General features: G+C 41.4%; 1 protein-coding gene across 2 annotated transcripts in view; it reads right to left on the bottom strand.

The window, feature by feature from the left end:
* Positions 1–83: 83 nt before the first annotated feature.
* Positions 84–23,018, bottom strand: part of BRAP (BRCA1 associated protein) — a 39,298-nt gene continuing 16,363 nt past the window's right edge. Inside the window, exons 7-12 of one of the 2 annotated variants that reach the window (XM_079942860.1) lie at positions 21,936–22,011; positions 21,336–21,474; positions 20,859–20,968; positions 12,304–12,393; positions 6,467–6,570; positions 84–4,230 (exon numbers count right to left, since the gene is read on the bottom strand). In XM_079942860.1, the coding sequence (XP_079798986.1) occupies positions 3,867–4,230; positions 6,467–6,570; positions 12,304–12,393; positions 20,859–20,968; positions 21,336–21,474; positions 21,936–22,011 (883 nt within the window). In that variant the 3' untranslated portion in view covers positions 84–3,866. The remainder of the gene's footprint in view (positions 4,231–6,466; positions 6,571–12,303; positions 12,394–20,858; positions 20,969–21,335; positions 21,475–21,935; positions 22,012–23,018) is intronic. The other variant, XM_079942861.1, reaches the window with a different exon arrangement.

Below are 23,018 nucleotides of genomic sequence, written 5' to 3'. Positions count from 1 at the left end.
CCTCCTCCCACTCCCTACTGGACAAACTTCTCTGCATTTACTTCGAGAGGCTGCATCCGAAAGGAGTTTTGGGTCAGGGGATTTAGAACAGGGTCTGAAAAGAAGCAAAGCTTCTTTAGTTCACATCGTGTGCTTGGTAATTAGCCTTGGAGTAACAACTGTTATCTGCACCAGTGCAGCTCCGTGCCAAGTACCAGAACTACATTTTGCAGCTGATTCCAGTGAGAAGTTTCTGACCCGAAGCAGTTCAATGTTAGGCCCCAAAGACCACAGTCATCCTGTATAAGACAACGGATTGTTCATCTCTTCCTGGGCCTCTTTAATGCAGTAAGAATTCAAAATCCAGATTAAAAAACCAACTGCAGAGCCCCTTTCGGGCTCTTGTAAGCTTTCAGAATCACAGTGAGAGAACACTCAATGTTCATGAAGAGCATACTAGCTAAAATGATGCTAAAATAGTTTTGGCCTCTGGAAGTACAGCTTTCAAAATTCATGTCTGATAGAAACTGCTATCGTAAATGACAGCATTCCGGGGAGGGCACGTGAGTTTCAGGGATGCAAGAAGGGTTACCATCAAGTGGTAAATGGTTACCACTACCTTTAAAAAATACAAAGAGGATGTAAAGGAGTTGATTATGACATTGATCAGGATAAAGAGGCCACACGCCCCGTCCCCCACAAAAAAAGTAAAAGATAAGACTTATATAACTTCCCTGAAGTCTCCTAATGCACAAATGCAAAGAATGTTTTTTGCATGCCGCAGGCTGACCGCAGTACTGCATTTGCGGGGAGGAAATCAACTTCACATCACAGAGACACTCGGCTTTGGCTCTGGGGTAAAACTCAGGGTTCCTAAAGGGAAAGCCTTTTCTCCCTATTATGACTTCACCCTGTCATTTAAAAATTTTAACTTTAAAAGCCACATCTGTTGGTGTAGCCACTGCACAGAATTCTAGGACTCCCGTTTCAGGAATTTTCACGAGCAAGAATGAAGACTGGCCAGCAGCAGAGGCCTGCCAGAGAACACTTGGTGCCTTCCTAAACTAGCTTCAGGTGTTGGCCAGGTCTCTGGGTAGTTGAGATGTCCCCCAGCACCACTGAAGAGCAGGAGCTGGGTCTTAAGAAATTCCTGAGAAATTTCCCTTCTACTGCCAACAAGTAACACAGCAGAATGACCACGGCATAAATCAGCTTTATCTTGGAGAAAACAAAATAGCTTTCCTCAAATGTTTTAAAAGTGACTTTCCATTTTTAGATAAGCCCATGGACTTTATCACAACAAACTAAAATCTGCCACCAGCCCAAGCAACGTGGCATCGTGCAGAGCAGCCAAATCTTATGGATAGTATTTGTAGCTTGTGTATCCCGACTGCACTAGGAGAGGAGTTTCCAAGTGATGACAGAAGGTTGTTCATTTGTGATTTGCCAAGTTCTCCATATTCTACTGGCTGACTGTTTAAATCACTTTCTCAGCCCTTCTGATGAGGACAACTTCACTGCGCAAGCAGGAGCGGGGAGTTGCTTCAGTGCTTTTTCTTACATGGTGGATCCTTAACAAGTCACATTTATGACAGTTTCCAAAAATAAGACAACCTCAGCTCGGTGTAGGGCCTGGAAAAAAGTCTTAGGCGTAGAAATTGACTGCTTTTAGTTTGCTAAAGAATCGTGTGCCTGGGTCTTCTCCTAACCCAAGCTTCCAAATTCAGAGGATTTTCCCTATTCTGTACCTGGTTCAGCTACTTTTTCTTAGATTATTCAGGTACAAGCTCCAAGCAAATGTCAACCAGAGAGACACAGATTTCACACGGGGCAGAATCATTTCAAAGTTGGGTTATTTTAATGCAATTTCATTGTTCAAGGTAGTATGGATACGTTAAGTGGTTCATTTCCATCCTGTAGGAAACACTAACAGCTTCTACCTTATGTAATTTTGTCAAATTCAAACATGACTCGTTGACCGGTTTAATAAAACATTTTCTTTACATAGCTTGACAAGTTTTTCTGGAACATTCTTTTAAACCTTCAAGTAGTTTGGAAACATTTACCTATTTGCTCATTCCTCTGGGCACAGCCTTTCAGAGCATTTATCCCATCTATACTGAAAATCTCTGTTCTCCCAGCTGGTGGTAGGCTGCTTGGTGGAGGTGATCGCAGAGAAATGAGCAAGCAAGCTTTGTCAACTACTTCTAATTCTCTTAATTAGTATGCTGCGATCCACCCCAGCTTCTGCAAGGTCAGACATGCAAGACGAGTACTTGGCCAAAAAAAGCAGGATTCTAACTAGTGTAAAAATAGATTTTAAATAAAATAGAATCTCTATAGGAAAGAGAATTAAGTTAGCTTCCCATTCCCACTCTTGCTTTAGGATATCTGTATATATAAGTGCAAGGGGGACTTACGGAGTTGGTTTGCCCTAAGAAAAAATTGAGAATGTCTGAGTACATTCATGTTGCAAAGTTACAGGGAAGGTTCTTTGGGAAATGCTGCGGCACATCCCACGGAAGTGGATGGTGATCAGCGAGACAGTTGGTGTGCGAACAAATAACGTGCAAAATGTTTAGGTCAAAGATGATGAGGCCTAATCGTAGGCTAAGAACCAATTCTGAAGTGTGATAATTTGAAAACCTTGGCTAATTATAAACACAGGAAAGAAAACCCATCATTTAACACTATGTCTTGTTAACCTACCCAGCTACCTCTTTTGGAAGCGAAATTCCAACACGGGTCTTACTTTAATTTTGCTTAATTTCCACACATTACGATTTTTTTTTGACATTTCTGTTTCTAGAAAAAGTACACAGCCCCTCTTGTTGGCCCACACAAGCATTACATGACTGTTTTAAAGGGGCCTCTGTTAAAATTCTAATTTTTGGATTTAGCCGCAGCCTTTTGGATATGCCTTGAAGGCATAATTGAAAATCTGCCCAAGCTCCCTTTAGCCGCAACCTGAACACGCAGCCCAATCTTTTGTAAACACTCAGAAAATACTGATCCCAGCAAAATACAGTCAGCCAGTCAGAGGCCTCACTCCGCCTTTTCACATGGATGATAGACCTGCCTGCTTATTCTTGCTGGATGCTAGGAAATCCATTCTGAGATTTGAGTCTCAGAGCAAACATTTAGCCTCCTTCTCTGAGGTACATAATGAGCTGTGGAGGCATCAAAAATAAACAAAGTGGGGACATCACCATTTTCCTACACTGGGTCCACTCAGTCTGCTCGGGGCTGTTTGTTTTTCCTGGCTAGGCCTGGAGCAAGAGATGGGTGCTGGTGACAAGCCAGTGCCAGGTTTACAGACCCAGCCTCTTTTCATGTAACATTTGACCAATTATTCAATTCCCTGGAGGCAGGGAGGGATGCCAATGCTAATGCTAGGGAATTTTCATAAATCCTCAGTGGCCATGGAGAACCTCTCTCTCAAGCAGCTGCGATGACCTCAGGCAGGTTTGGTGCTTTAAGGATAGTTACCTTTGAGGGGACACAAAAAAATTCTACCTCTTAAAGTGATTCCAGAACTGAACGTCTAATACACCAACTCAATAAATACAACAGAAATATGCACAGCAGAGTTGGGGCATCTATCAAGTAGGAAGGCAAAATGGTCATTAGAACGTCTGAGGTCAGTGAACTATTACGGTTGAAAAAAGCAGCCACCTTTGAAAACACTGCCCGTTTCCCTCAGCTCTACTAGCTGTCAGCCCTCTAACGTTCGTTACACCACACGGTAGCAAATGAAAGATCCGAACAACTGCGGCTTGATCTTCACTTATACTTATTCAGGGTCCACCCTACATTTAGCTGAAGGCCCCAGCACACCCTTGCTGTGCCAGGGAGAACAGTCTCAAGGACATGTGTTTTTCTGAAGGTCACTTGCCCCTCTTGCTGCGGCCCTTCCTGGAGGACAGCTTCCCGCTGCCCCCCGAAGACGGGGGGCTTGAGGCCGAGGCCATGGCAATGTTGATCTGTCCCTCCTGGATTTCCTGCCGGGTCTCAGCGGGCAGGTGGTTGATCTTCTGCTGCGTCTCCAGGTAGAACATGACGTCCCGCAGCTGCTCCTGGATCTCAGTGATCTGCAGGTCCTTCTGGTCGCAGGTCTCCTTTAACACCCTCTCCTCTTCCTTCAGCTTGTTCTGCAGGAGGACTTGGTTGGCTCGCAAACACTTGTTCATTTCCTGCTCCTCTTTGAGCTCTGTGGTGAGTTTGGCCACTTTCGTGTTTAGCTGAGTGCACCTTTTACAAAACAAAGGAAAACAAAGCACGTTTTTCATTTGCTGACACAGTCCCCTTTCTGCTCTGGGATTGAACAGAGGAGCCATGACCTCAGAAGCCATTTAGGGCAGACCCCGCCCTCCCATGGCCAGGGGGACTGGTTTGCTGCCATTGCAACAGCTACCTAAAACAAGAATTTTGCTCTAGTTAACTAAAGTGTAGCCTCAGGACATTTTTTTTTTTTTAAAGGATCAGAAAATTTTCAATAGCAGAAACTATTCTGTGATTCATGGTAAAATTTCTACTGCTTCTCTGTTTTGTTTACATGGGTGGCTTAAGAGATGATAGCTATGATAAAGAAGTTATGAAGAAAAGTGACATTCTTAAAGAGTCAAGTATTCTGATCTCAACTGCATTTGCTGGAGAAGAGTTTGCAAGAATAGGGAGTGCCTTACTGATGCTCAATCTTACTCACAAGTAAAGAATGACAAAACACCACTTGAGATACCATTTTTATGTATCAGAATGCCAAAGAGCTCAGATGTGGGAAAAGGGGGTACTCCCACACGCTGCTCCTACAGTGTGAACTGGCACAAACTCCTTGGAAGTCAACTTGACACCATCTATGAAAATCAAAATTTCACCTGCCCTTTCACATAGCTATTCTACTTCAGGACTGCACTAAATGACAAATGCAGAAAGATGCTTATTGCAACATTGTTCATAGTAGTGTGAGACTTGAAACAACTTACATGTCCTTCAAGGGGGACTGGTTAAAATTGTTATGGGACCTTCATATGATGTTACAAACATCAGAATAGATCTAGATATGCCAGTACAAAAAAACCCAAAAAACAAAAAACTCCAAAACAGAATATTTTACCAAATAGAATACCTAATATTATTCAAGTTTTGTAGAAAAAAGATGTATATGAGAGGTTTACACAGGTACTGCAAAAGACCGAGAACAACAAAGATTCACTGGTACCATTAATAATGGTTACCTCTAGATAGCCGGATTTGGGGATGAAAGAAAACTTCCAGTTTTAACTTTTAAATTCTTTGGAACAGTTCAATTTGTTAGGGTGCTGAAAGCATAGGAGAATTTTTGATTTGTATTTCTATTAATGTAGTGTTGTTTTCACAGCAGTTAAAAAACACCTTTGCAGGGGGCTCCCCTGGTGGCGCAGTGGTTGAGAGTCCGCCTACCGATGCAGGGGACATGGGTTTGTGCCCCGGTCCGGGAAGATCCCACATGCCGCGGAGCGGCTAGGCCCGTGAGCCATGGCCTCTGAGCCTGCGAGTCTGGAGCCTGTGCTCCGCAATGGGAGAGGCCACAACAGTGAGAGGCCCGCACAACGCAAAAAAAAAAACCCAAAAACAAACAAAAAAACACCTTTGCTGAAGAGTTTCTTTTGGGGTGATAAAAAATTCTGGAACCACACAGTGGTCATAGCTGCACAACACTGTGAGCTGCATACTTAAAACGGCAGAATCTACGTTACATGGATTTTACCCCCCAATCCCCCCACACAAATGACTAAAAATATCCACCTATTTGCAATGAAGGAGAACAGGTGAAAGGTATACAGGAATTCTTTGCACTATCTTTGCAACCTTTTTGTAAAACTAAATTTATCCCAAGATTAAAAAAAAAAAACTTAAGGGACAATTATCCCCCTTAAATTTATTTTTTATCCATTTGTCTGGAGTAAAAAAATCCAATTATTTTTGTGAGTATAACTTAAACTAGAAAGGTAGTTTCAATCAGTAGCAATTATCTTCCCAAATAACACTAGTAGAGTCTGTTCTTGCCATGTTGTTGATGAGTTTTTTGCTCCATGTTCAACATCTTTGGCCTGTAATTCCCGACCAAGGCCAGAACACATGCCATCTTCAGCTTAAATGTAAATCTCTTTCCTAACTGCCATTTCTCAGCCACCATGGCTCAGAGATGCTCTGGGCACAAGGAAGTTGCTTTCTACAGGCCAAAATGGAAGATACTTGCATGTAGCATGAGCACAGACATCAGGAGAGCGTCCTGCATTCCACATGGCATCCATCTGGCATGAAACACTGAATTTTTTAGTAAACAGGAAGTCACTGTAGGTTTGCTCCATATATGGGGAGAGCCCTGAAAACCTGGTGATACACACTTGACAATGAGAGTGTGTCCATGGGTATAAAGGAGATTATCTGTTTATGGAACCTGTTAGAATAAAAAAGCTAATTAAAAGAACAGGCCAGTTATACCTACTTTCTTTCCACAGACTGCTTTTCTTTCAGGAGATCATTTAGTCTGTGCTCCAAATTATCACATTTCTCAATTGTTTCTTTAAATTTGGTCTTCATGTTGTTAATCTGAAAGAGCAAACAGAGATCAGTTTCACTTCACAAAGACAAAGCTGTGTGGCCTTTGGGGCTAACATCACAATTTTTTTTCCCAATTACCTGTCTTTAACTTTGATAAACCAAATTTGGAAAAGGTGAGACCATTATCTGAAAGAATTTCTGCAATAGGAATAAAAATTTTGAGAAATCCTTTTTTTCTTACCATTTCTCTAAACCAGGATCAAGAGGGTCAAGAGCTACTGAATGTTGAGTGAAACTGCCAGAAGGTAAAGAAAGAGCTTCAGGCTGTAGAGCATGAGATGATTTATCAGAGGCCAGACCAGAACCCCCCATTCTTTGTTTTTAAATTGAAGCGTAGTTGATGATATTGTGTAATATTGTGTTAGTTTCAGGTGTACAGCAAAGTGATTCATATATATATATATTTCAGATTATTTCCATTATAGGTTATTACAAGACATTGAGTATTGTTCCCTGTGTTATACAGTAAATATTGTTCCCTGTGTTATACAGTAAATCCTTGTTGCTTTCTATTTCATATATAGTAATATCTGTTAATCTCATACTGCCCTTCCTTTCCCCTTTGGTAAACATAAGTTTGTTTTCTATGTCTGTGAGTCTGTTTCTGTTTTGTAAATAGATTCATTTGTATTATTTTTTAGATTTGGATATAAGTGATATCATGTAATATTTGTCTTTCTGTCTGACTTACTTCATTTAGTTTGATAATCTCTAGGTCCACCCGTGTTGCTGCAAATGGCATTATTTCATTCTTTTTTACGGCTGAGTAATATTCCATTGCATATATATACCACATCTTCTTTACCCATTTATCTGTGGATGGACATTTAGGTTTCTTCCATGTCTTAGCTACTGTAAACAGTGCTGCTATGAACACCGGGGTGCATTTTTCTTTTCAAATTAGTTTTCATCTTTTCTGAATATATGCCCAGGAGTGGGATTGCAGGATCATATGACAGGTCTGTTTTTAGTTTTTTAAGGAACCTCCATACTGTTCTCTGTAGTGACTGCACCAATTTACATTCCCATCAACAGTGTATGAGGGCAGAATCTCCAATTCTTAACTGACCAGTTTTTTAACTCTTGAGATCATATTCTAAAAGTTACACTTGACCCTTGAAAAATGTGTGGTCTCAACCCTCCTTGAAGTCGAAAATCTGAGTATAACTTTATTGTCGGCCCTCCATATCCATGGTTCTGCATCTGCGGATTCAACCATTTGCGGATCCTGCAGTACTGTAGCAGGTATCCACTGAAAACAATCCACATATAAGTGGATCTGTGCAGTTCAAATCCATGCTTTTAAGTGACAATTGTATTATCCAAATAATCTGAAGTTACTTGTAACAGGTGATTCAGTTTGGTGCTTTTATCCATCCAATTTCACTATTAATTTACTCATGTACTGTGAAGCCATATGGAACATAAGCAGTTCTTATTTTGAGTTTATATAAAGGCAATTTACAGAGAGAATTCAAATTACATTGTCTTAAAAACTTAAGAGAAATTAAAAATTCTGGTGTATTATGTGTCAGATGGCAGCAATCCTAGCAAGGAGTCTGTGGAAGTCTAGTTATGTAGACACTGGATTCACACAGGTGTTAAGATCTACAGACTTGGGAAACACCTCCACTCCACTTGTCTAAGGACACAGGAAGACAGGTGGATCGTGAGGTAATAATAATAATAATAGGAACAGAAGTGACTGAGGATTTAAATCCTATGGCCCAGGTCCTGGCTAGGTGTTTTATAGGTAGTATCTCATTTATTGTTTATAACAAGCCTATGACTTAGGCATGTAAACTTTTTACGGAAACTGAGGCTTAGAGAAAGGTGAGGCAATACACTCCAAGGTCACCCAGCTCGAGTGACATGGGTTCAAGATTGGACCCCCAAGTCTGGGTCCAAAGCCAATTTCTAAAACTCTCTCTGCACTATACGGGAGGCCAAAGCTCTACAGCAAAGGAAAACTGACCTCTTGGCAAGATTTAAACTCTTAGCAGAGATCCGTGATGCATGCAACATCCATCACGCCAGAAAAAGGGCCACTACTTTTAACGCTTTCTTTTTTTTTTTTTTTTGCGGTATGTGGGCCTCTCACTGTTGTGGCCTCTCCCATTGCGGAGCACAGGCTCTGGACGCGCAGGCTCAGCGCCCATGGCTCACGGGCCCAGCCGCTCCGCGGCATGTGGGATCTTCCCAGACCGGGGCACGAACCCGCGTCCCCTGCATCGGCAGGCGGACTCTCAACCACTGCGCCACCAGGTAAGCCCTTAACGCTTTCTTTTTAAACATTTGCTACGGCTCGCCTAGCAGGTCTCTAACAGCACTGCTCCCTCTTTTTTTAAATAAGAAATTAACTGTTTTGTAGAAATTAACTTTAGAGCCAACGTCATTAAGTTGGAAGAACATGCAATTAAAGAGAGATTTCTAAAAGTTCCTCTATGTCATAAAAATAAAAATAGCTTTCAAATTGCTCTCATTCTATTTGGTATTAATTTTCTCCTCAATATTGTTTTAAAATAAGACCACTAGATCCTTCTGACATTTTCTCTTAAACTGACTCCTGTCAGTTTAGGGAAATTGGAAAGGACAGAAATGACCATCAAAAGGAACCAAACTGTCTGTTTTGGTCACTAAAGACAATAAGCTAAACACATTTAAATCAAGATAAAAAATATCTAGTAACCTCAAAAAGGTTTCTGATATTGCTAGAGACAAATGTTACAATGGCTTAAATTAGTGTTTGTTTTTTTAAAATTTATTTTTGGCTGCACTGGGTCTTTTGCTGCGTGCGGGCTTCTCTAGTTGTGGCGAGCGGGGGCTAGTCTTCGTTGCGGTGTGCGAGCTTCTCATTGCGGTGGCTTCTCTCGTTGCGAAGCATGGGCTCTAGGCACGCAGGCTTCAGTAGTTGTGGCACACAGGCTCAGTAGTTGTGGCTCGCAAGCTCTAGAGCGCAGGCTCAGCAGTTGTGGTACACAAGCTTAGTTGCTCCGCAGTATGTGGGATCTTCTCGGACCAGGGCTTGAACCCGTGTCCCCTGCATTGGCAGGCGGGTTCTTAACTACTGCGCCACCAGGGAAGTCCTAAATTAGTGGTTTTAAAAGCACTTCTGACCATTAGCCCTCAGTAAGAAACACTTAGTACGTACACACACACACACACACACACACACACACGCACACACGCACACACACACACCCCCCGATACAAAAGTTTCACAAAACAATATTAAATGTGATACACTCTGACATGTACCCTATGCTAATAAAAATGCCAGTTGTAGCCACCAAACTCAGTTCACAATCCACACCTGGAGAAAGAGCAATTTCTCTATGGAGCTAGAGGTTTAAAAAGAAAAGAGGTATCTTTAGGGGAATGCACCTGTACTGATGGCCTACTCTATGCTCTTATACATGGCCCCACTAAAACTATGAACCTTCAAGTGGGTATGAGCTTCATTTTCCAGAACAGACTCTGCTCACGTACTACAGCAATTGTACTACCTAAGGCATCGGGGGACTGGAATAGTATTATAATTGAAGTCCGCAGTGAATTTCAATCTGCAGCTCCTCTCCTCCCCCACATTACCTTTATATGAGGCCCATGACCAAGAATCTCTGCCAGTGAAATGCACGGTTACTGTTTTCTCCCTGCATGTGCTCTACTGCTGAAGGTGCCAACGGACAGAGGACTGGTCAAAAGGAGGACAGCAGCAGGAACAAAAGGCTTGCATCACCAATTAACTTACGGATAAGTGACATTTTTTACTAGAAAACAAAATATCCTTTTCGAGCTCTTTATTTAGGGCTGCCCTTGCCTCTACCTTATCCCTACCTAAAAGTAGACACAAGTTTCACATTTTTAGCTTCCCTGCCCCTTGACTTGCTTTCCATGGGCATGTGTTAGGGAATGCAGTTAATTCTAAAGAGTCTTAAAGGGCAGAGAGAATCCGGAGCTTAGCTCTCAAGGGTCTGCACAAAGCACTTTAGGTGCTCACGCTGGTATAGCCCATAGAAAAACCCATTAGTGAGGCTGCATGGAGTTGCCAGTGCTCCTCCCTGGGAGCCCCAAACCTGACACCAAGTGGCAGCGACCTCTGCTCTGCCTTGTGAGTGCCATCAGACGCACCTCCTTCCCACGTGGACTCCAATCAAGCCCTATTCAGAACAGTATGTCAAGTGACCTGAAGCCCCTCTGGAAAGGCACTTCCATTGCTTAGAAGGTTTCTGTAAGAATTTCATCATGAACTTTTCACCAAAGATCATTTTAAAGCTGGTGTTAAGCCTTAATGAAAAAACCTGATTTCTCCTCATTTGTAGGCATACTCAGAAACTTGGGCCCATGGGCCTGGCATAAAGTGAAAGCTTGGCCCTGCCTGCTAAGCTCCACGATAACACCAGCTACCACTGAGGTGAGCCCCAAACCCAGCTCTGCAGTCCCCCCATCTGAGGGCCCAGTTGCTGGTGAGGATTCGCAAAGTTATTAAAATAATCACTTTAAAAATAATCATTTAAGTCAATCATTTAAAAACATTTAAAAGCCTTTACTTAACACTAAGAGAATGACTGAATTATGAACAGTCTCTAGGTCCTGATAACGGTTCCCAGAGCCCTAGTTATACACGAACACTCAGGCGCTCACTGGTTTTCAAAGTCCCTGGTCTGGAACCCTCAGGGTTCCTTGTATATGCTGGAGCCAAAGGGCAAACCAAGCAGGTGGAGCTCTGGGCCACTCTGGGCCGGGTTTCCACCAAAATCACATCACTTTTCTCTTCTATCCATCCGAGTAGTGAATGGCCTTTTCTTTAAAGCATTATTTTGTTAAATTTTCAAGACTACTGCCCTAGACTAATAAGGTGCCATGGTGACCACTTCAGCATCTCTGCCTAATTTTATTCCCTTCATTTTCAAAGCACCATCTTGTTGCCTCAGGAGCGCATATTCAGCTCCCCAAAGCAGCTGTTCCCAAGGTGACAAACCAACTGGCTGACTGGAAGTACAAACCCTCATGCACATACTTCTATTTTTTAAATGGAATTGCACAAGGCACTAGAAAACCTGATTGAAGTTAAAAACAAACAACATCCGAACCCCAAAATACCAAGCCTTTAAGTCCAAGGTTTCTTTGGTTTCAGGTATGTAGCAAGTATTTTATTTCTTCCTTAACTTAGTATAGGGCTCAGCACAAAATAAAACTGTGTATAGGGCTCAGCACACAATAAAATCTTCTTGATTTACTAATCCTAGGTGAGAATATATGTCTGCTTCCCTTCTCCTTTTAAATTATGCTTAGTTGATTACATTTGCAATAGCGTATTTCTGTCTCTTTCTTTTCCTCTTTTTGACTAACTTCATTCTCATTGTGGTCTACAATTTCTTGTTCCCTGATACGACTTTCTGGGGCTAAGTCTCTAGCATAATGACAAGTCAGGTGTTTACTACTTCTCCCTGGAAACTTGATGTAGAGTTAGGTTACTGGGGTGAGCCAACTGATTCCAAATCTTTTCTTTTTCCTACCCCTTACTAGCCCCCAGCTTTGTTGAGATTTAACTGACATGTAACAAAGGTTTCTTTTTAGAGGTAAACCAGTTCTCTACCTATAGATGAGACTGAGAAGGAAGACTCTGAGACCCCTTTTTCCCTGTACTCTTCCTTCTCCCCCCAACATCAGGCTATCCTGGCATGTGGCATTTCAGCAGTCACCAGACCAGAAACTTACTTCCTCTGCTGTGTCCTTCTCTATCCGAACTATCTTGTTTTCCCAGTAGATTCGTTGAGACTCCAGCTGGCTTGTTAGTAAATATGAATACTACAAAAACAGAGAATGAACACCAAAACGTAAGTCACAGTTGTCAGTCTCTGAAATTCAATTAAAACCTGACTTTTAGTGACCTGCAGAAGATTAAGAAGAACATACAGAATGCATATTACACCTTGGTTCCACTCTACTCAATAAACTAGGGGAACACAGAGATGACAATTACACTTTGGTCCTCTGGGGGCTTACAATCTATAGGGACAAACAGAGAAATGTACAATTTAAAAAACCCTTAGATTTCTGTTTAAGCTGACTTCAAGAAGAACTACATGGTTTTGGGGTTTTTTTCCCCTTCATTTCTTTCTTTTTTTTTTTTTTTACATCTTTATTGGGGTATAATTGCTTTACAATGGGGTGTTAGTTTCTGCTTTGTAACAAAGTGAATCAGTTATACATATACATATGTTCCCATATCTCTTCCCTCTTGTGTCTCCCTCCCTCCCACCCTCCCTATCCTACCCCTCCAGGCGGTTTCGTAGTGTATATATGTCCATGCCTCTCTCTCGCTTTGTCACAGCTCACCCTTCCCCCTCCCCATATCCTCAAGTCCATTCTGTAGTAGGTCTGTGTCTTTATTCCTGTCTTACCCCTAGGTTCTTCATGACATTTTTTTTTCTTAAATTCCATATATATGTGTTAGCATACGGTATTTGTCTTTCTCTTTCTGACTTACTTCACTCTGTATTACAGACTCTAGGTCTATCCACCTCATTACAAATAGCTCAATTTCGTTTCTTTTTATGGCTGAGTAATATTCCATTGTATATATGTGCCACATCTTCTTTATCCACTCATCCGATGATGGACACGTAGGTTGTTTCCATCTCTGGGCTATTGTAAATAGAGCTGCAATGAACATTTTGGTACATGACTCTTTTTGAATTATGGTTTTCTCAGGGTATATGCCCAGTAGTGGGATTGCTGGGTCATATGGTAGTTCTATTTGTAGTCTTTTAAGGAACCTCCATACTGTTCTCCATAGTGGCTGTACCAATTCACATTCCCACCAGCAGTGCAAGAGTGTTCCCTTTTCTCCACACCCTCTCCAGCATTTGTTTCTATATTTTTTGATGATGGCCATTCTGACTGGTGTGAGATGATATCTCATTGTAGTTTTGATTTGCATTTCTCTAATGATTAATAATGCTGAGCATTCTTTCATGTGTTTGTTGGCAGTCTGTATATCTTCTTTGGAGAAATGTCTATTTAGGTCTTCTGCCCATTTTTGGATTGGGTTGTTTGTTTTTTTGTTATTGAGCTGCATGAGCTGCTTGTAAATTTTGGAAATTAATCCTTTGTCAGTTGCTTCATTTTCAAATATATTCTCCCATTCTGAGGGCTGTCTTTTGGTCTTGTTTATGGTTTCCTTTGCTGTGCAAAGGCTTTTAAGTTTCATTAGGTCCCATTTGTTTATTTTTGTTTTTATTTCCATTTCTCTAGGAGGTGGGTCAAAAAGGATCTTGCTGTGATTTATGTCATAGAGTGTTCTGCCTATGTTTTCCTCTAAGAGTTTGACAGTTTCTGGCCTTACATTTAGGTCTTTAATCCATTTTGAGCTTATTTTGGTGTATGGTGTTAGGGAGTGACCTAATCTCATACTTTTACATGTACCCGTCCAGTTTTCCTAGCACCACTTATTGAAGAGGCTGTCCTTTCTCCACTGTACATTCCTGCCTCCTTTATGAAAGATAAGGTGACCATATGTGTGTGGGTTTATCTCTGGGCTTTCTATCCTGTTCCGCTGATCTATCTTTCTGTTTTTGTGCCAGTACCATACTGTCTTGATTACTGTAGTTTTGTAGTATAGTCTGAAGTCAGGGAGCCTGATCCCTCCAGCTCCGTTTTTCGTTCTCAAAATTGCTTTGGCTATTTGGGGTCTTTTGTGTTTCCATACAAATTGTGAAATTTTTTGTTCTAGTTCTGTGAAAAATGCCAGTGGTGGTTTCATAGGGATTGCATTGAATCTGTAGATTGCTTTGGGTAGTAGAGTCATTTTCACAATGTTGATTCTTTCAATCCAAGAACATGGTATATCTCTCCATCTATTTGTATCATCTTTAATTTCTTTCATCAGTGTGTTATAATTTTCTGCATATAGGTCTTTTGTCTCCTTAGGTAGGTTTATTCCTAGATATTTTATTCTTTTTGTTGCAATGGTAAATGGGAGTGTTTTCTTGATTTCACTTTCAGATTTTTCATCATTAGTGTATAGGAATGCCAGAGATTTCTGTGCATTAATTTTGTATCCTGCTACTTTACCAAATTCATTGATTAGCTCTAGTAGTTTTCTGGTAGCATCTTTAGGATTCTTTATGTATAGTATCATGTCATCTGCAAACAGTGACAGCTTTACTTCTTCTTTTCCGATTTGGATTCCTTTTATTTCCTTTTCTTCTCTGATTGCTGTAGCTAAAACTTCCAAAACTATGCTGAATAAGAGTGGTGAGAGTGGGCAACCTTGTCTTTTTCCTGATCTTAGTGGAAATGCTTTCAGTTTTTCACCATTGAGGACGATGTTGGCTGTGGGTTTGTCATATGTGGCCTTCATTATGTTGAGGCAAGTTCCCTCTATGCCTACTTTCTGCAGGGTTTTTATCATAAATGGGTGCTGAATTTTGTCGAAAGCTTTCTCTGCATCTACTGAGATGATCATATGGTTTTTCTCCTTCAACTTGTTAATATGGTTTATCACATTGATTGATTTGAGTATACTGAAGAATCCTTGCATTCCTGGAATAAACCCCGCTTGTTCATGGTGTATGATCCTTTTAATGTGCTGTTGGATTCTGTTTGCTAGTATTTTGTTGAGGATTTTTGCATCTATGTTCATCAGTGATATTGGCCTGTAGTTTTCTTTCTTTGTGACATCCTTGTCTGGTTTTGGTATCAAGGTGATGGTGGCTTTGTAGAATGAATTTGGAAGTGTTCCTCCCTCTGCTATATTTTGGAAGAGTCTGAGAAGGATAGGTGTTAGCTCTTCTCTAAATGTCTGATAGAATTCACCTGTGAAGCCATCTGGTCCTGGACTTTTGTTTGTTGGAAGATTTTTAACCACAGTTTCAATTTCAGTGCTTCTGATTGGCCTGTTCATATTTTGTATTTCTTCCTGATTCAGTCTTGGCAGGTTGTGCATTTCTAAGAATTTGTCCATTTCTTCCAGGTTGTCCATTTTATTAGCATAGAGTTGCTTGTAGTAATCTCTCATGATCCTTTGTATTTCTGCAGTGTCAGTTGTTACTTCTCCTTTTTCATTTCTAATTCTATTGATTTGAGTCTTCTCCCTTTTTTTCTTGATGAGTCTGGCTAATGGTTTATCAATTTTGTTTATCTTCTCAAAGAACCAGCTTTTAGTTTTATTGATCTTTTTTATCATTTCCTTCATTTCTTTTTCATTTATTTCTGATCCGATTTTTATGATTTCTTTCCTTCTGCTAACTTTGGGGTTTTTTTGTTCTTCTTTCTCTAATTGCTTTAGGTGCAAGGTTAGGTTGTTTATTCGAGATGTTTCCTGTTTCTTAAGGTGGGCTTGTATTGCTATAAACTTCCCTCTTAGAACTGCTTTTGCTGCATCCCATAGGTTTTGGGTTGTCGTGTCTCCATTGTCATTTGTTTCCAGGTATTTTTTGATTTCCTCTTTGATTTCTTCAGTTATCACTTCGTTATTAAGTAGTGTATTGTTTAGCCTCCATGTGTTTGTATTTTTTACAGATCTTTTCCTGTAATTGATATCTAGTCTCATAGCATTGTGGTCGGAAAAGATACTTGATACAATTTCAATTTTCTTAAATTTACCCAGGCTTGATTTGTGACCCAAGATATGATCTATCCTGGAGAATGTTCCATGAGCACTTGAGAAAAATGTTTATTCTGCTGTTTTTGGATGGAATGTCCTATAAATATCAATTAAGTCCGTCTTGTTTAATGCATCACTTAAAGCTTGTGTTTTCTTTTTTATTTTCATTTTGGATGATCTGTTCATTGGTGAAAGTGGGGTGTTAAAGTCCCCTACTATGAATGTGTTACTGTCGATTTCCCCTTTTATGGCTCTTAGTATTTGCCTTATGTATTGAGGTGCTCCTATGTTGGGTGCATAAATATTTACAATTGTTATATCTTCTTCTTGGATCGATCGCTTGATCATTATGTAGTGTCCTTCTTTGTCTCTTCTAATAGTCTTTATTTTAAAGTCTATTTTGTCTGATATGAGAATTGCTACTCCAGCTTTCTTTTGGTTTCCATTTGCATGAAATATCTTTTTCCATCCCCTTACTTTCAGTCTGTATGCGTCTCTAGGTCTGAAGTGGGTCTCTTGTAGACAGCATATATATGGGTCTTGTTTTTGTATCCATTCAGCCAATCTGTGTCTTTTGGTGGGAGCATTTAGTCCATTTACATTTAAGGTAATTATCGATATGTATGTTCCTATTCCCATTTTGTAAATTGTTTTGGGTTCGTTATTGTAGGTCTTTTCCCTGTCTTGTGTTTCTTGCCTAGAGAAGTTCCTTTAGCATTTGTTGTAAAGCTAGTTTGGTGGTGCTGAACTCTCTCAGCTTTTGCTTATCTGTAAAGGTTTTAATTTCTCCATCAAATCTGAATGAGATCCTTGCTGGGTAGAGTAATCTTGGTTGCAAGTTTTTCTCCTTCATCACTTTAAATATGTCCTGCCACTCCCTTCTGGCTTGCAGAGTTTCTGCTGAAAGATCAGCTGTTAACCTTATGGGTATTCCCTTATGTGTTATTTGCTGGTTTTTTTTTTGTTTGTTTTGTTTTGTTTGCGCTACAGGGGCCTTTCACTGTGTGGCCTCTCCCATTGCGGAGCACAGGCTCCGGACGCACAGGCTCAGCAGCCATGGCTCACGGGCCCAGCCGCTCTGTGGCATGTGGGATCCTCCCGGACCGGGGCACGAACCCCTGTCCCCTGCATCGGCAGGTGGACTCTCAACCACTGCGCCACCAGGGAAGCCCTCCCTTGCTGCTTTTAATATGTTTTCTTTGTATTTAATTTTTGACAGTTTGATTAATATGTGTCTTGGCATATTTCTCCTTGGAAATATCCTGTATGGGACTCTCTGTGCTTCCTGGACTTGATTAACTATTTCCTTTCCCATATTAGGGAAGTTTTCAACTATAATCTCTTCAAATATTTTCTCAGTCCCTTTCTTTTTCTCTTCTTCTTTTGGAACCCCTATAATTCGAATGTTGGTGCATTTAATGTTGTCCCAGAGGTCTCTGAGACTGTCCTCAGTTCTTTTCATTCTTTTCTCTTTATTCTGCTCTGCAGTAGTTATTTCCACTATTTTATCTTCCAGGTCACTTATCCGTTCTTCTGCCTCAGTTATTCTGCTATTGATCCCATCTAGAGTATTTTTAATTTCATTTGTTGTGTTGTTCATCATTGTTTGTTTCATCTTTAGTTCTTCTAGGTCCTTGTTAAATGTTTCTTGCATTTTGTCTATTCTATTTCCAAGATTTTGGATCATCTTTACTATCATTATTCTGAATTCTTTTTCAGGTAGACTGCCTATTTCCTCTTCATTTGTTTGGTCTGGTGGGTTTTCACCTTGCTCCTTCATCTGCTGTGTATTTCTCCGTCTTCTCATTTTGCTTATCTTACTGTGTTTTGGGTCTCCTTTTTGCAGGCTGCAGGTTCGTAGTTCCCGTTGTTTTTGGTGTCTGTCCCCAGTGGCTAAGGTTGGTTTAGTGGGTTGTGTAGGCTTCCTGGTGGAGGGGACTATTGCCTGTGTTCTGGTGGATGAGGCTGGATCAGCTTGGTGGTCGTTGAGTGAAGCTGGGTGCTGGCGTTGAGATGGAGATCTCTGGGAGATTTTCGCCGTTTGATATTATGTGGAGCTGGGAGGTCTCTTGTTGATCAGTGTCCTGAAGTTGGCTCTCCCATCTCAGAGGCACAGCACTGACTCCTGGCTGCAGCACCAAGAGCCTTTCATCCACACGGCTGGCACAAGGTGGCCATCCCCGGTTTCACATCAACATGATCTCAGGCACAAACCTCCTTGTTTTTCCATTTTGTCTTTAAGTTACTTGTTGAAACAACGGCCCGCCGTCCTCACGACTGTCGCGGCTTTGGCCGCCAGGGCCCCTCCGGAGCCAGCAGCCTCAGTGAGGCCGCTCTCCCCTCGGGCTCCGGGGCAGTTCCGTGACGGTGGAGGGAATAGACCCCAAGCCGCCGGGAGTTCCCTACATGGTTTTAAATCAAAGTGTAACTCAAATCAGCTCATCCATCTGCCCCCTACAGGAAGCTGTCCCTGTCACTCCCAGCCCTGGGTTAATTGCCTCTCTCGGCTCCCACGACACTGTGCCTATCATTACCAGCATTTATGACATGAGCACTTAATCACCGGTTTGCCTGCCTCTCTCCTTGACTGGACTGAACTCTTTGAAAGCAAGGATTATATCTTCATTTTTGTACCCCCAGTGCCTGGCACATTCTGGATGTCAAGAAATGTTTGCTGCCTGAATGCATGAATGAATGAACAGTGCTGTGCAACTACAGAGAAAGGAGAGGATCCGGTAGGACTTCTGAGAGAAGGTGAGATTTGAGAGGACTCTTGACAGACAGACAGGAGGAGGAGACAGATTCCAGAGAACTAACAAGATGTGAGCTGCGGATGTTTAGAATTGCTTCAGAGATGAAGTGAGACCAATGAGGCTGGGGTGTAGGGTATGGAGAGATGGGGCCTATGGAAGGCTCTGGGGTATGATATTGAGAAATAAGAGCCAAGGAGTGGCAAGATCACATCTGCATTCTGGAAAGACCATTCCAGGAGACTGGAAGAGATCTAATCATGTTTGCAGGCCAGAGAAGAGAATGAAAGAGCAACAGAAAGAAAGGACAATTGGAAGACTGTATGTGTGTGTGTCACTAGAATGTATGCTCCATGAGGGCAGGGAGTCTATTTAATGCTGAGCTCCCAGCAGCACATGGAAGAGTGGCTAACAGATGGCAACCCTCAATAAGTATTCACTGAGTGAACATACTTAATTTGGAAGAGTTACTACAAACTTAACATTAAAAATTTGAATTTTTGGGGGGGACTTCCCTGGTGGTCCAGTGGTTAAGAGTCCGCCTCCCAATGCCGGGGACGCGGGTTCGATCCCTGGTCGGGGAACTAAGATCCCACATGCCGCAGAGCAACTAAGCCCACAAGTGCTGCAACTACTGAGCCCGCGCACTCTGGAGCCCAAGCACCACAACCGGAGAGAAGCCCTCCCGCCGTGACGAAAGATCCTGCATGCCACAACTGAGACCTGATGCAGCCAAAAATAAAAATAAATAAATAAATATTAAAAAAAAAAGATTTGTATTTTTTTCACATCAATACAATTTATTAATGGTAACATCAGCTCTATTTTAGGCCATCCCACTGACCTTAAGAGTCTAGAGATAAGCAAGTTTTCAAATGTCCACCTCCTCCCAAGGTTAAGGTATTTGTTTTAAAATTAATCATTTTGAAATTTATAAAATAGGACTCATGTTAAACTTTTCCTTCCTTAATATAAAATTTACACATCAATTTTATAGTAGATGGGGTTTACTGCTATGAGAAAAATAAGACTGTGGTAATTTTATTGCTTCCTTAATTATATTGAAAACCCTAAAAATGGCTTTATCTATATAAGGGTCCAATTATAAAAGCCAGCCCAATATATGGGAAAAAGCTTCTCAGCATGGAAAGATGCTATTGGGGTTAACTTATCCTGACCAAGTTTGCTCAATTTCCAACAGCTACTGTGATGCCAACAGGAAGAATTTTTTTTTTATAACTTTTTTTTCCAAGAATATATTTTATTTTTTGGCCACACCGTGCAGCATGTGGGATCTTAGTTCCCCGACGAGGGATCGAACCCGTGCCCCCTGCAGTGGAAGCATGGAGTCCTAACCACTGGACCACCAGGGAATCCCCCCCAACAGGAAGATTCTTAAACATTTTTTTTTTTTTTTTTGCTGTACGTGGGCCTCTCACTGTTGTGGCCTCTCCCGTTGCGGAGCACAGGCTCCAGATGCGTAGGCTCAGTGGCCATGGCTCACGGGCCCAGCCGCTCCGCGGCATGTGGGATCTTCCCAGACCGGGACACGAACCCGTGTCCCCTGCATCGGCAGGCAGACTCTCAACCACTGCACCACCAGGGAAGCCCAGGAAAATTCTTAACTTCCACCTTTATCACAGCTATAGAGGACAACACTAATACTGAACTTGAGACAACCAGGAACATGACACTGAAGGTAATAAGGCTCAGTGAAACTTATTAGATTTTCAAAGAAGAAAATAAGATGGAATAAAAATATTTTTATAATCCTTCAGAGCAATACAGATCTTTAAAACAAAAGCTAACATGCAGGGCATATGGCAAAATTAAAAGCCCAAACAACCTTTCAAGTTAGAGTAGTAAAAAGCAGTAGACATAGGTATTCAGTAATTATTAATAAAATATCTTACCTCTAACTGTAAGGCATCTATTTTCTCCTCCTGGCAAGTATCACCCTCACATTCATACTGTACTATCTTTCCATCTGTTTTACTTGCGACCAGTCGATGGACATAATTATCTAAAGAAAAGAATGAGTCAACTAAGGCATGTTTCTTCAGAATGAAAAGGGTCTCCATAAGCCTTTAACTTTGACAAAATTATGTTTTTACAGATCCAAATTAAATGCCTTGCAATATTTCTTTAAAAGTGGGTTAAATCATTTGAATTAAAAAAAAAAAAGAGAGGGCAGAGTGTAAGTATTAACTCTCTTTATCCTCTGCAGTGCAGGCCATTCACAGGAAATAGTGCCCTATGGGGCACCATGAGAACTGGAGTTTGCCACAGCTGTCAGGAAGACTTCAAGCTGTGAGAGCAAGGGGAGAGGTTCTGACGGAGACGTTTTCAGAAAGAATGAATCCAAATTAGAAAATGGGAGCGGTGTTCACCTCCAGCATAGTCCCAGACTCGATGGTTGGTGAGCTGCATGGCATATGTGTGCTGGGTCTCCTCGAAGTGCTTATAGGCATGTCGACTCACATACCGTCCACATCCTATGTGGCCACATATTAAACAAATCCACAGGTTCTGCCGAGAAGGAGGTAAGATCTTAATTAGTTACATAATAACACATGACCTGGTCCACTGGGGTGGAAAGAGGAGAGCCTGACACAGGATGAGGTTTAGAGTTGTTTCTACAGGAGTTCTGAATAAATATGTTTAAAACCCAACAAGCAAGGATGCTTTTAGGGGTCAATTAGTTTTTCGCTCTGGATTCTATGGAACTCTATGTAAATAGCAAGAAAAAATAATCACAATTATCAACAAAAGTCTAGGTGTTTTTAAAGGACAAAGAATGAAACCATAAAGTATTCTGTGTATGAGTAAAATAGTTTGTGTATTTTTATTTTTTGCCTGACCCTGGACAAAAAGAAAAAAAAAAATCAGTCTCAAAAAGAATTGAAAAGAATTTACACCACACTGGGTAGAAGAAAATCCCAGATGATTAAAGCCGCGTGCGTTACTCTTCCCCACCACTCGTTACTTACTTCCTGAACGCCACACTCGAAACACTTATTTTCTTCTACTGGCTCTGGTGTTTGACAATATCGGCAAACAGGGCACCTATAAAGGACACCAAAAAATAATAATACAGATTAAATATAAAAGACAGCTGTCACAGAACCCAAAAGTCAAAAATGTAATTGTATATCCTCCCTCTCTTATATAATAGTTTTAAGTTTATCGTAATTAAGGACATCATTCAAAAGACAAATGCTTTCAAGCTATTCTCAAATGAAATGAAAACCACAAAATTTTTAAAAATTAATTTATTTATTTATTTTTGGCTGCATTGGGTCTTCGTTGCTGCATGAGGGCTTTCTCTAGTTGCTACAAGTGGGGGCTACTCTTTTTTTTGTTTGTTTATTTTTTTGTGGTACGCGGGCCTCTCACTGCTGTGGCCTCTCCCGTTGCGGAGCACAGGCTCCGGACGCGCAGGCTCAGCAGCCATGGCTCACGGGCCCAGCCGCTCCATGGCATGTGGGATCTTCCCAGACCGGGGCACGAACCCATGTCCCCTGCATCGGCAGGCAGACTCTCAACCACTGCACCACCAGGGAAGCCCGGGGGCTACTCTTTGTTACAGTGCACGGGCTTCTCATCGCAGTGGCTTCTCTTGTTGCGGAGCATGGGCTCTAGGCACGTGGGCTTCAGTAGTTGTGGCACGCGGGCTCAGTAGTTATGGCTCACGGGCTTAGTTGCTCTGTGGCATGTGGGATCTTCCCAGACCAGGGCTTGAACGCGTGTCCCCTGCAATGGCAGGCATATTCTTCACCACTGCACTACCAGGGAAGTCCCACAAAATATTGATAAAGCTGAGGATAAGGGAAAAATCTTGATCTGCCTCATATCTTTCTCCACTCTTCTGTCTAAAGCTTAGGTAATCAAAGAACTAAATATTTATAGGTTAGAATTAGAGACTTGAGATGAGTTGTTAATTTTGTTTCATGTCTGGCTACCCACAATGTATTTTTACTTCAATCTACCTTATCCCCACTTCTCAAGGTTTTAAATCATCCAAAATGTACCCTGTCCTCTCAAGGTTGCTCCTAAGAGTTGAAACTAAATTC

The sequence above is a fragment of the Stenella coeruleoalba genome (assembly GCF_951394435.1).
Source record: "Stenella coeruleoalba genome assembly, chromosome: 14".
NCBI classification, from domain to species: Eukaryota; Metazoa; Chordata; class Mammalia; order Artiodactyla; family Delphinidae; genus Stenella; species Stenella coeruleoalba.
Note: the sequence above shows the minus strand (reverse complement) of the source record. Positions and strands in the feature narration are given on the sequence as shown.